Source organism: Pipistrellus kuhlii, unplaced genomic scaffold, assembly GCF_014108245.1.
Source record: "Pipistrellus kuhlii isolate mPipKuh1 unplaced genomic scaffold, mPipKuh1.p scaffold_m20_p_5, whole genome shotgun sequence".
NCBI lineage: Eukaryota > Metazoa > Chordata > Mammalia > Chiroptera > Vespertilionidae > Pipistrellus > Pipistrellus kuhlii.
The window spans coordinates 44,448,977-44,462,395 of NW_023425551.1; the positions used below are offsets into that span (position 1 = coordinate 44,448,977).

At 36.3% G+C, this 13,419-nt stretch overlaps 1 protein-coding gene across 7 annotated transcripts in view; it reads left to right on the forward strand.

Annotated features, from left to right (window-relative positions):
- The window catches only part of RNGTT (RNA guanylyltransferase and 5'-phosphatase), a 180,140-nt gene that overhangs the window by 2,358 nt on the left and 164,363 nt on the right, over window positions 1-13,419 (forward strand). For 6 of the 7 annotated variants that reach the window (XM_036413355.2, XM_036413359.2, XM_036413357.2 and 3 more), the window contains exons 2-4: window positions 5,368-5,477; window positions 9,397-9,500; window positions 9,589-9,677. In XM_036413355.2, coding sequence (XP_036269248.1) covers window positions 5,368-5,477; window positions 9,397-9,500; window positions 9,589-9,677 — 303 coding nt within the window. The remainder of the gene's footprint in view (window positions 1-5,367; window positions 5,478-9,396; window positions 9,501-9,588; window positions 9,678-13,419) is intronic. The other variant, XM_036413360.2, reaches the window with a different exon arrangement.

A 13,419-nucleotide genomic window follows, 5' to 3' on the forward strand; every position in this document is an offset into this window, starting at 1 on the left:
GATGAGTTGTTAGAGTTCTTGTATTTTGTAAATACAAGTCCTTTATTGGATGTGTGTTTTTTCTAGAAGGGTGTTTTGTAACAAAATATAAAGGATTTCTTAGTGGCATCTGAGTACATATTTATACTATGTTTGTTTAGTTATATAAAATTGTTGGAAGAGGAGATTCTGTAAGTTATTTTTAAGTTAGATTTTATTTTTTAATATATTTTTCTTGATTTCAGAGAAGAAGGGAGAGGGAGAGATAGAAACATTGATGATGAGAGAGAATCATTGATCAATTGCCTCCTACACTCCCCACACTGGGGTTTGAGCCTGCAACCTGGGCATATGCCCTGCTGGGGAATCAAACCATGACCTCCTGGTTCATAGATCAGTACTCAACCACTGAGCCATACCGGCTAGGCTAATTTAATTTTCTGATTCTTCTAATTTGTTAGCTTTTTTCACATTCCATATAAAATCTTTAGTCAATAAAGCCATAAAAACTATGGATATAAAAGTTTATTCATAACTTTAACTGAAAGATACTTGAACTAAATCTTAGGGTAAGGAAATGTTTTTCTTCAATAAAAATGAAATAATTTTGTTTATGTTCTAATCACTCTTATATGCATTGTTGGTTGTAATAAAAACAAGTGTACTTGATAATCATTGTATTTTCTTCAAATGAATTAATCACAACTCTACATTTTTTTTCTAGGTCTTACTTTCTAGCCATTGTGACTTTTTCCTTTACATTGAATCCTTTTTAGAGAGAGGAAGGGAGAGGGAGAAAGAGATAGAAACATCGATGAGAAACATCAATATCCATTGGGGTGTTTCTTACACGACCCCTGCTGGGGGTCAGCTGCAATGCAGGCATGTGCCCTGACCTGGAATGAACCGGTGACCTCTTGATGGACGGGTCGATGCTCAACCACTGAGCCACACTGGCCTGGCTAATCTTTTTTTTTTTTCATTGGTTTTTCTCTGTGAAGTTATGGAGAAACTTCTGAACTTGGAGGTTTGGTGTTTTTCTAGTCTGGAGATTATTTCCTGGATCCTTTCATTAGAGTTATCTGCTACACTTAAAGAAAAACAAAATCATAAAGATGTTCTTGTCAAAGTGAATCTTTTTGGATTAAAAAAATAGCTTAAAATCAGAATTTTAATATAGTCTGCAGGATGGCAGTGACAAATATCAGAACATTGACTTACTGTTAGATTAAAAATGGGACAAATGTAGCGCTGCTGGGGGTTGATAGTAGCAGGTGAGGTGCTGAGCTCCAGGCACCTTTATACCTCTCCCAGAGATAGAATTGTGTGCTTTTTTTTTTTTTTTTTTTTTTTTTTTTTTTTTTTTTTTTTTAAATCCATCTGTTGGAAATGAAGGGTCAAGAATAAAAAGTTTTTCCTTTATAGCATTGGAATATTTTGGCTAGATTTTTAATTATTGTGGTTTAGCGAGTCTCTAAGCTCACCTATCTGATTGATTGTAGTCCCTGGACAGAACCCCAGGCCTCTAGACAACCAAACTAGATCTTTACTTACTAATAAATAGTGCTTCAGCTTGTAATGCTTATTAGAAAATAAAGTGAATGCAGCATAGAATTCTTTTAAAAAAAAATATTTTATTGAGTGTTTTTTTTAAATTTTTTTTTTTATAGAGAGAAAGAGAGAGGGATTGAAAGCTAGAAACATCAATCAGCTGCCTCTTGCACAGCCCCTAGTAGGGATGTGCCCGCAACCAAAGTACATGCTTTTGACCGGAATCGAACCTGGGACCTTCCAGTCCGCAGGCCAACGCTCTATTCACTGAGCCAAACCAGTTTCGGCAAGCATAGAATTCTTGATGTTTCTCTGAAGTTCCCTTTAAGTTTTGTCTGTGTTCTAGAAGTGTTCATGTTGCATGGTGTATTTTGGAAATGAAGGGTTAGCAGTGTTTTATAGTAGCAGAGCAAAGAACACTAGCTTTATTAGTGCAAGATTTAGTGAAAAAGAAGGAATCATTTCCATTTCCTGCTTCCTTTTTTCTTCCTAAGTGTTCCAACTATAAAAGTAACTTATGCTTGCTTTTTTCTAACTATAAAAGTAACTCATGCTTAATTTCTTTGATATTTTACATATGTAGGAAAATGTGTTGTACCTGCTTAAATTTTCTCATTGTAAACATTAGGATGCATTTTATTAGTACCAGAAGTTCATAATTTTCCTGGATTAGAAAGAAGATGGTGCTAATTATATATAATCTGTTCCACTGTGAAGTCTCCTTCTCTAATAAAACTTCCAGTGAGAGAGCTCCTGTAGATAGGACCAAACTTTATTTCTGAAGAATTCTGTTTTCTCCTTCTGAATGATAGAATTCAATTGAACACTTTAAAGAAAATGTTTCTTATTTCTTAAAGGCCATTGAACATAAAATTATAATACGTAAAGAACTTATTAGGCACTAACTGGGAATATAAATATGAGACAGTCTTGTGATAGTGATGGTAACTTTGAAGTTATTTTACATAGCAAATATTTTTAAAATTTATTTATTTATTTATTTATTTACTTATTTATTTTTTACAGAGAGGAAGGGAGAGGGATAGAGAGTTAGAAACATTGATGAGAGAGAAACACCAATCAGCTGCCTCCTACACACCTCCTACTGGGGATGTACTCGCAACCAAGGTACATGGCCTTGACTGGGATCGAACCTGGGACCTCTCAGTTCACAGGCCGCCACTCTATCCACTGAGCCAAACCAGTTAGGGCCGTAGCAAATATTTGAGTGGCTACTTTGTGCTACTTCTTGGGGTTAGGGAGATGATTATGATATAGTCCTTCACCTTAAAGAGCTCATAGTCTCATGGGAGTAGCAAAACATTATTTTAAAATACCTTTCGGTTACAATAAATGTAGTAATAACTATTATAGAATATTATGGAATACCAGAGGTAATGAACCTAATTCTTTGTTTGAGGTTGGGTAAGAGGAGATGGAGAGGAAAAAGGGGATCAGGGAAGGCTTCCCAGAGGAGCTGATATCTTGAATAAATAGAAGTTTGCTAGATAGATAGTTGGAGGAGAGAATCTAATGGCATGAATCTTCTAACTTACCATATTATTAACTTATTTATTGTTTATATTTCCCAGTAGAATGTAAACTATTAGGGAGTTTTATCTGTGTCCTGTGTCCCCCCCCCTCCCCTCCCCGAATATATTCCATGTACCTAGAACAATGCCTGGTACATAATGGGCACTCTGTTAAATAAACTCAGTGAAATATAATAATCTAGGTGAGATAATGGTAGAGATGGTGAGAAGATCAGATTCTGATATATTTTGAAGATGTGATAGGACTTGCTAAAATTAGATATGGGATGTGCTGGAAAGAGAAGGGTCAAGATCAGGGATAGCTCTAAAGGGTTTGGCCTGAGCTACTAAAAAATGGGTTACCATTTGCTTTGACAGGGAAGACCATGAGAGGACCAGCTTTTGGTGTTTGAATATTGAGATATCATATTTGGATATCAAGACTAAGATGTCTGGCCCTGCTGGTTTTCCTCAGTGATTAGAGTCAGCCTGTGGACTGAAGGGTCTCAGGTTTGATTCCATTTGAGGGCACCTTGATCCTTGGCCCTGATTGTGGTGTGTTTGGGAGGCAGCCAATCATTGCCTCTCTCACATCGATGTTTCTCTTTCTCTCTCTCCCCCTTCTCTCATCCACTCTCTCTGGAAAAACAAAAAGAAAAAGACAGATGTCTGTAAGGCACCAAGTAGAGACTAAGTCAGGTAGGCAGTCTGATAATCACTAGAGTTAATGGAGAGGCTTGGCTGGAGATACACATTTGTGAGGCATTAGCACCTGGGTGGCTTTAAAAGCTATGGCACTAGCTAAGTACCAGGGGAGTGAGTGTAGATAGAAAGAAGTCCAAGGACAGAGCCCTGGACAAAACATAGAGGGGCCAGGGAGATGAGGAGGAGCCAATGAAAGAGACTGAGGAGAGGCCAGAGAGTTAAGAAAACCAGGAGGATGTAGTGTCTTGGAAGCCAATGAATGAGTGATTCATGAGCTCCCTCTTAAATTAAAAAGTGGCCAGTCATTTGAGTTGTTGTCTTTTTAAAAAAGATGTTTAAAAAAAATTTTTTTTTAATTGATTTTAGAGAGAGGAAGGTAGAGGGAGAGAGAGAGAAACATCAACGATGAGAGAGAATCATCAATCTGCTGCCTCCTGCACACCCACTAATGGGGATTGAGCCTATAACCTGGGCAGGTGCCCTGATGGGAAATCAAACTGTGATCTCCTGATTCATGGGTCCACGCTCAACCACTGAGCCACTCCAGCTGGGCTTGTTTGAGAACTGATAATTAACCATTGGATTTAGCAGTGTGGAGGTTATTGATGATTTTTTTAAATCGTTGCCTGAGAATATGTTTTTACTTATTCATTTTTTTTTTGAGAGAGAGAGAGAAACATTGATGTGAGAGAGAAATATTGGTCCATTGCTTCCTGTACATGCGATTGGGATTGAACCCACAACCTAAGTATGTGCCCTGGCCCAGAATCAAACACACAGCCTTTTGGGGTATGGGGTGACACTTTAACCAACTGAGTCACCTGGCCAAGGCTTTGTTGACCTTGAGAAGTTTTATAGAAAATAAAATTTTTTTAAGTTGTCTTTTTATGAAATTTAAGTTAAAGCCTTTGGACAAATGTTAAGATTTCACTCTGATACTATTTTAGGTAGATATTTATTTTTAATTATTTTATTGTGTTTTAACATATAAAATGTTTAAAATGGGTCATTTAAAAATTGCTTATATAAAGTGACTTCTCCTATGCTTATATTGTGATTCAGAAATAAAGACCAAAAAGGTTAGTCAGTTTGCTGAAATTATAATCACTGATAGTTGTTTGGAGAGTGATTTTGGTTAGCATGCTTCTCAGGATGATCCTTATCCTTAGATGTAGGATAAGGTCCATAAGGTAGAGTTTCAAGTTTATATTAAGGATGTATAATTAGGAATTTTAAAGAACTGATTTAATTTAACCCTTTATTACATTTCTAGAACCATATCTTTAAAGGTTTTAAGGCAATAATTTTTTAATGTAGGGGTTTAGAACTTAAGAGTCATCATATAAGTTTCATAACCTGGTAATTTCTCTTTTTCTATTATATTCCTTTGTCAGTTTCTAGGATTTATGTTGTCCTTAAAAGTTCCAAGGCAGTATCTGTTAAAAGTATAGTTTACATTGAGAATGCCTCATGAACAGTTCATTTAAAACATTTTAAGAAAATGACTTTGAGAATTGCTAATAAGAGTGTTTTAACCTGGATCTGTTTTTTTTTTTTTTTTTTTTTAATGAAAATTGTTATTCATCTTCATGCTGTTTAGGAAGATTCTTACCTCTGAAGACAATGTTAGGACCAAGGTATGATAGTCAAGTTGCTGAAGAAAATCGGTTCTATCCCAGTATGCTCTCAAATTATCTAAAGAGTTTGAAGGTAAGAAACAAAACATTTTTTTATACTGATTTAATATACTTTGTCTTTCTCTTGTTCTTCAGGTGGCTTTTAAAAAAACCTTTATTTGAAACTGCAAAAATTGTACAGAGTTCTATGAACCCTTCTCCCATTTATTCCCATTGGTGACATCCTATGTAATAATTGTAGTACTATATCAAAAGCAGGAAGTCAGCATTGATACAGAACTATTATCTGTACAAGGATGGGAGTGGGAAGGGGGTCTGGAACAGTTCTGCTCCACCACCATGAATCAATACGTTGGATCAAACTGCAAAGAACAATACACATATACTCACAAATGAATGCATATAAAAACTGGTAAAAACTAAGTAAGATCTGCAACCTGCTCAGTGGTTCTGTACCAATGTCAATTTCCTGCTTTTGATATTATACTACAATTATATAAGATGTCAAACTCCAAAAGTCACATATTGTTTTCCCTATTTTGATCATTTTGAGTATTTTATATAAATGGAATAAGACAGTATGTGATCTTTTGGGGTTGACTTTTTCACTAAATGTAATTCTCTTGTGTTCCATCCAAGTGGTTTCATGTATCAATAAAAAGTTTATTCCTTTTTATTGCTAAATCTATTCAGTTGTATGGATGTATCAGAATTTATTAAACCATTCTCCGGTTGAATAGTTAAATAATCTTTTAACCAATTTGAGTTGTCTCCAGTTGTAGGGTATTGTGAATAAAGCTGCTATGAACATTAATGTACAGTTGTTTGTGTGAACATAGTTTCATTTTTAGGGGATAAATACCCAAGATTATTATTGTTGAGTGCATGGTGGATTTAAAAGAATGTGCTAAACTATTTTCCTAAATGAAATTGTAATTGTCTATGTTATTCTGACATAATACTGATTGTGTCAACTGCAATTGAAAAATAAAAAATTACTTTAAAAAACAGACTTTTATTCTCTCACAGTTTTGGATGCTAGAAGTTCCAAATTTAAGTGTTGGCAAGGTTGATTCTTTGTGGAGGCTTGGAGGAAGATTCTTTTCCATGCTTTTCTCCTAGCTTCTAGTGATTGCCAGCAGTCGTTGGCATTTCTTGGCTTGCAGCTCCTTCAGTTGTCTTTGCTTCATTGTTGACATTCTTCCTGTATGTGTCTATGTCCACATTTTTCTCTTAAAGGGACACCTTGGTTCAGTATGACTTCATCTTGATTATATTTGCAAAGCCCTATCTTATATAATCCTATATAATAAAAGGGTAATACCCAAATGGACCCTAAAGGTGGAATGACCAGAATGATCAGTTACTTTGATGCGCACTGACCACCAGGGGGTAGATGCTCAATGCAGGAGCTGGCCCCTGGTGGTCAGTGTGTTTTCACAGGGGGAGCTCCACTCAGCCGTAAGCCGGGCTGGCGGCTGCGAGTGTAGCAGTGGAGGGGCTCTCTTGCCTCTGCAGTGCTAAGGATGTCCGACTGTGGCTAAGCTGCCAGTTGGACATCTCCTGAGGGCTCCTGGACTACCAGAGGGATGTCTGACTGCCAGCTTAGGCTTGATTCCCCAGGGAGCAGGCCTAAATTGGCAGGTGGACATCCCCCGAGGGGTCCTGGATTGTGAGAGGGCTCAGGCTGGGTTGAGGAGACCCCCCCGACCCCAGTACACGAATTTTTGTGTACTGGGCCTCTAGGTTCCAAATGAAGTCATATACAAAGGTGGTTAAGATTTGAACATATCTTTTTAGAGGACATAATTCAACTCATTAATCTTTATAACTCTCTTGTTTTATATCCTTGATAGTCTGTTATTGTATGCTAAATATTAGTGTCGATTGTGTGCAAGGCTCTTATCATGGGATACAAGAGTCATAATTTTTTTATTTTTATCTATCTAACTATCTATCATTTATTTATCTCTATTTGTCTAGATATTTATTTTTAAATTTATTTGGTTAATCCTTCCCCAAGGATATGTAACCCAGGTACCTTCCCTGGACTGGGAATTGAAATTGTGACCCTTTGGTGCGTGGGCTGACACTCTACCACTGAGCCATACCAGCCAGGGCAAGAAGCACCATCAAGATTTTGAAAACTTTTTACTAATTTTCTTGATGTAGTTTTGAGTCTTTATTTGTTTATATGTTTTATTTTAGCTTGTAAACTTTAAATATTTATTATTAATAATTGTACTGAAAGTCATGGTTAACATGTATAAAGCATTAACTATTTCCTAGGCAGTGAACTAAGAGCTTGGGCTTAGAAGCCAGCTTGGGTTTGAATTCTGGTTTGCCAATTACAGCTTTGTGGGCAAGTTAATAACATATTCATGTTTTAGTTTCCTCATTTGTAAATAAAATTAGTAAATAAAATAAGGCATGCAGCCTAATGCTTGGTACAGGACTTTATTTAAACCTTATAACTCTGAGATAATACTATTAGCTTTACTCCTGGATTGGGATTACTTATTATGACAAATTCATATGCATATGTAATGTATGTATGTGTATATGTTATATACTCAGGTACATTCACATACAGACACATTATCCACATAGACATCCACACACATTCCTACATGTGGCTTGACAATTAAGTCACACAATACACTTCCTCAGTTTTCTTGGCTAAAGTATTCCTATATATTTAGAAAGTTTATTATTTTTTGCTCAGCCCACTTTATATTCACTTCTCATTTTGAACCTGGAGACAGACATCATGGATTTTAATTCTAACTCACTGAGAAGCTGTAATATGATGTCTAAATCTTTGCATTTGGCAGTATACTAATATACATCCTATGAAGGAAGTAAGATCACTGCAGAAGCTATGTGGGAAGAGGAGAAAAGTAGGCCTAGTGGTGGCAAATTGCAGAAAATACCATAAAAAATACATTTGATTTAAGAAAGAACTCACCTGATTGATAGATCTGTCTACACATAAGCTAAGGAATCTGGAAAAATCAGTAGAGCACATGACAACTAGTTATATTTTAGAAGCACACAATTGTGTCTATTTCATCATGTATGAAATTGAAATGTTTTTGTTATTTCCCCCCTTAACAATAGAATTGGAATCATTATGTAGCTCAGTTTCCGTAAGGCAAATCCAGCAGTAGGTATTGAATAAGTGAAATAATAACAAGAGAGAGAAAAATAACAATTTGGAAAATACAGGTTATTTTTTCTTCAGAGAATTGTAGGCTTCAGAATGAGTTGGAAGATGTATAATTCACTTTTTTTCTTGGCTCAGTTCAGGTCTGCATTTCTTAGTGGGGCTATCTTGCCAGGCTGAGTGCAACCACACCAGTTAGTGCTCAACAGAGGAAGTAATGATTTCTGTTTTAATGCAGAAAGAAAAACTGCCCGAGAGATTAAGTTGTCAAAGAGATTAAAAAATACGTCCATGTGCTCGTTTTTTTCCTGATTATAAGGATTTACAAGGGACTTTCAGCCGTACACAGCTATTACCTTATATACTCATTGTAGAATTTAACTGCCTCATGTGATGGTTTCTTGGAATGCTGGGCTGATGGTGCCTGGGGCTTGTTTGGGTTGGGGTGTATTTCAGATAGAGGCTATCCCTTGCACTAGCCTCTTGTCTAGTAAATCATAGGTGGAGCAGCAGATGCTGAAAACTATATCAGTGCTTGATTTTTTAGGTAAACTTTTTGTGATATTGAAGTGGAGTGTGTTTTGCTTATGTTCATGTTCCATCATTAGTTTGGGGTTTAATTTATTTCATTTATTGCCTACTAAATTCTAGGCCCTGAATAAGACTTGGATAAGTGATGCGTATGTTGCTAATAGTTCATTGGCAGAGTGAGCATAAAACCTTGCCAATGTGTGGATAGATGAACTGGCATATTGTCATTTAGTCAACTTGTTTTGGAAAAAATTCAGTTACTAGTAAACCTGTCCCCCTTTTCCCCCTTAATAAGGTTAAAATGGGCTTGCTGGTGGATTTGACAAATACTTCGAGGTTCTATGACAGAAATGACATAGAAAAAGAAGGAATCAAATATATAAAACTTCAGTGTAAAGGGTAAGTCATGTATTAGGTTTCTTTAATATTGAAACCTTTGGCTGAAATGTGTAATTTCTTTTAAAAACAAGAGTTTTCATTTTGCTAGACATGGTGAGTGCCCTACAACTGAGAATACCGAGACATTCATTCGTCTGTGTGAGCGGTTTAATGAAAGAAACCCACCTGAACTTATAGGTATGTTTGACTTGACTTTACCACTGTTGCATAGTTTACTTCTAGTTGGGTTTTAATTCTCGTTTTTGCAAGTGAGTTGATGTGAAGGTATGTTTTCCTTTTAAAGCAATCACCAATTATAGTAGAAGACTAAATTTTGCAGGCTATAAAATAATTGAATTTTTGTAGTTTTAATAATTTTCAAGATAAAGCTCTAATCAACCCTCTTCTGTACTATTGGGAAACTCTAAATACTATGTATTTATTTTTTTTATAATTGTGCATTTCATACCATATGTATTTTACTGAAATTTTTTTCCATTCAATATCTGAGAGTGAACCATGCTGATATATATGTGTAACTGTTCATTTTTTCTGTTGTGTAGTATCCCATCATCTGGATATACTATAGCATATTCATTCTCCTGTTGATGGGCCTTTCTTTCAGCAAGTATTTATTGACTGCTACTCTTTGCTAGGTACAGGCTCTTGGAACATATCAGTGGAGAAAACAGAAAAAAAGCCCCTGCTCTTCTGAAACATATTCTAGGAGTGGGGATGGTGGGTTGGGGGAAGGCAGGCAAAAAACAATAAATATAATAAATAAGTAAATGGCATTTGGGTTATTTTCACTTTTTTTCAATTATAAAACCCTATTATAAATAATGCTGCTAGGAGTGGTCTTATAGAATTTTTAAGGTTTGATTTTGAGCCTTGATTTATTGTTCTTTCTGGTATTTATATTGACATACAGTTTGAATTGAAGATCCAATTTAAATGTTTTTTATGTAACCAATCATTTGCTTCAACACAGCTTATTGAATATTTTTCTCCTGAAAACTAAAGGCCATAAATTAACTTCTTATTTGTACTATTGGAAAAAATTTTAAATTCGTTTGCCTTTTATTTTTTTGTAATTTTAAAAATTTTAAGTGACTAGTATTTTCTGCTTTTAGAGAATTAACAGAAAAACTATTAGTAATAATAAGGAAGTTGAGCGGACATATAAGGTGTCCCCTAAAATTTATACACAAATTGAATGATTATAAAGTCACTGTTTATTAACATGCAGTTCATTTTCAAAATTTAAAAGAATCTACAGAAATAGATTATTTTTTTATTAATGTCTGTTTCCCCACTGGTGACTATTCTAATCTAGGCACTGCTGATAATGTGAAGCAATAGAATTGCAAACATTAAGAATTATTTTGTTCAGTATTTGTGTGCCTTCAATTTGTCAACGGTTGTCGGTTTTGAACCCTTAGAACTTAGATCAGATCCTAAACAATCTAAGTTGAAAGTTCACGCTCTAAACCACTTCTCTTGTCTGTAACAGAAGTATAAAACAAGGAATAAAGTTATTGAGAAATGTAGGATGTCTTTATGAACAAAATACACTTGAACATTAAAAGATTTGACGAAATGGCTGAAACCGGTTTGGCTCAGTGGATAGAGCGTTGGCCTGCAGACAGAAAGGTCCCAGGTTCAGTTCCGGTCAAGGGCATGTACTTGGTTGTGGGCACATCCCCAGTAGGGGATGTGCAAGAGGCAGCTGATCGATGATTCTCTCTCATCGATGTTTCTAACTCTCTATCCCTCTCTCTTCCTCTCTGTAAAAAATCAATTAAAAAAAATTTGATGAAATGAAGAAATTTAAATATTTTAGTATAATTCCAAGCAAAGACCAAATGAGACTTTGGAAGAATTACTATGAAGTTTGTATTTGTAAAATCCATTGCCTCCATTAAGTCAAATATTTATTGAGCATAGAAAAAGTTTGACAAATCAAACAGGCAAGATTATGAGTAAAAAGATTTTGGAAAACAAAAATAATGAGGGGATATTCCTTACCAGATAGTAAAGCATATGGTAAAGCAATAGAAACAACAGTTATTTCCTGGTGGTAGAGGAGATCTCTTTCAAGGAGATCTCAACAAATGGTATTGAGTCAGTCAACTATGTAATAAAATTTATTTTAGATGGATTAAATATCTTTTAAAAGATGTATAAGAATATGGGAGAAAATAATATAGGAGAAAATAACAGTATTTACTTTATTCTGGCGTGAGGAAGGATATTCCCAGTATATTACTGAAGGCAGAATCCATGAAAAAGCCTCCCTCCCTCCCTCCCTCCCTCCCTCCCTCCCTCGCTTCCTGTCTTCCTTCCGAGTTTGAGTCATATGCTGGGGAGCAGGATTTCAAATGCTCCCACTATTTCTTTTTAGAGTGTTCCTGGACTACCTGCATCAGAATTGCCTGGGGGGGGGGGGGTAAGAAAATGAATTGCCTGAATGTTCTTATTAGAAATGTATGTTTTAGAGCCCCATCCTGGACTTATATAATAAAAAATTATGGGAATGAAGCCTAGGTTTATAGTAAGGGTCTTAGATGATTTTTATGCACACTTAAATTTGAGAGCTGTTGTCAAAAGTTAAAATGTGGTGTTTGTGATAATAGTAACAGCCGCTACTAATGAATGCTTATTATTTGCTTGGCAGACATGTTGGGAAACAATGAATGAATGAAGGAATGTATGAACCTTTATAGCAACTCTTGAGTATCTCCATTTTATAGATAAGGAAACTGATTCTTAGAGAAGTTAAGTAGTTTGCCCTTGCCATACATCTGAGTGTTCTGACTTCAAAGTCCAAATTTTTAAGTAGTTGTTATACTGATTTCCAGATTGATCACATAAAAATGAAAAAAAAAAATCTGTATTATAAAACACAAAGAAACAGCAAAAAGATACTTGACAATTTGGGAAAAACATTTGAAGCATAGTATGGGGATTCTATTCAGAGTATGCCAAATGCTTGAGGCTAATTGGAGTATAGAGGCCGTGTTCAGAGTACACCAGATATTCAAGGCCACTCTGAGCGTGGGAATCTTAATCAGGGTGTCCAAGGCCTATATACTAGTGCAAGAGCAAAGGCACAGTAATCTGTATATTCACTGCACAAGTGTGCCCTTCTGTAACCCAAAAGACTGACCTCACTACCTGGCAAGAAGCCTCTCGTGTAGGTAGTATAAAGTATGTTACTGACCCTCCAGCAGTGTGTGGCTGCTTGGTGAGGCTAGCTCCTATGTTAGGTGCTCCTTGTTAGCAATGGCTACATGGCCACTAGCTTCTACAATAAAGATTCTCTCATACACCCACAACATCTTATGGCTTCTCTGTCGAATACCCAGCGTTCAAGAAGGTCTAGTTCCTGCCGGGACCGGTTTGGCTCAATGGATAGACTTAGGGGTGTCGAACTCAATCAGAGAAGGGGCCAAAATCTAAAATCCAGCCTAAATCGAGGGCCGAATGGTTTACTGAACAGTCATAAACTGTCATTGTGATGGAAACGCAGCGGAGTGCAGTGATGACAGCGTGGTGCGGGCCACATTGCAAGGCCTGGCGGGACGGATTTGGCCCGCGGGCCTTGTGTTTGACACATGTGGGATAGAGCATCGGCTTGGGGACTGAAGGGTCCCGGGTTCGATTCCGGCATGTACCTTGGTTGCGGGCATATCCCCAGTAGGGGGTGTGCAAGAGGCAGCTGATCGATGACTCTCTCTCATCGATGTTTCTGACTCTCTATCTCTCTCCCTTCCTCTCTGTACAAAATCAATAAAATATATTAAAAAAAAAAAAAAAAAGAAGGACCAGTTCCTGGCAGAGGGGCTCAGACCCAACATATATAACACAGATTTAAAAAAATGAATATTTTTTACATATAAAGAAATTGTATAACCCAATAGGCAAGAGAGGTATTCCT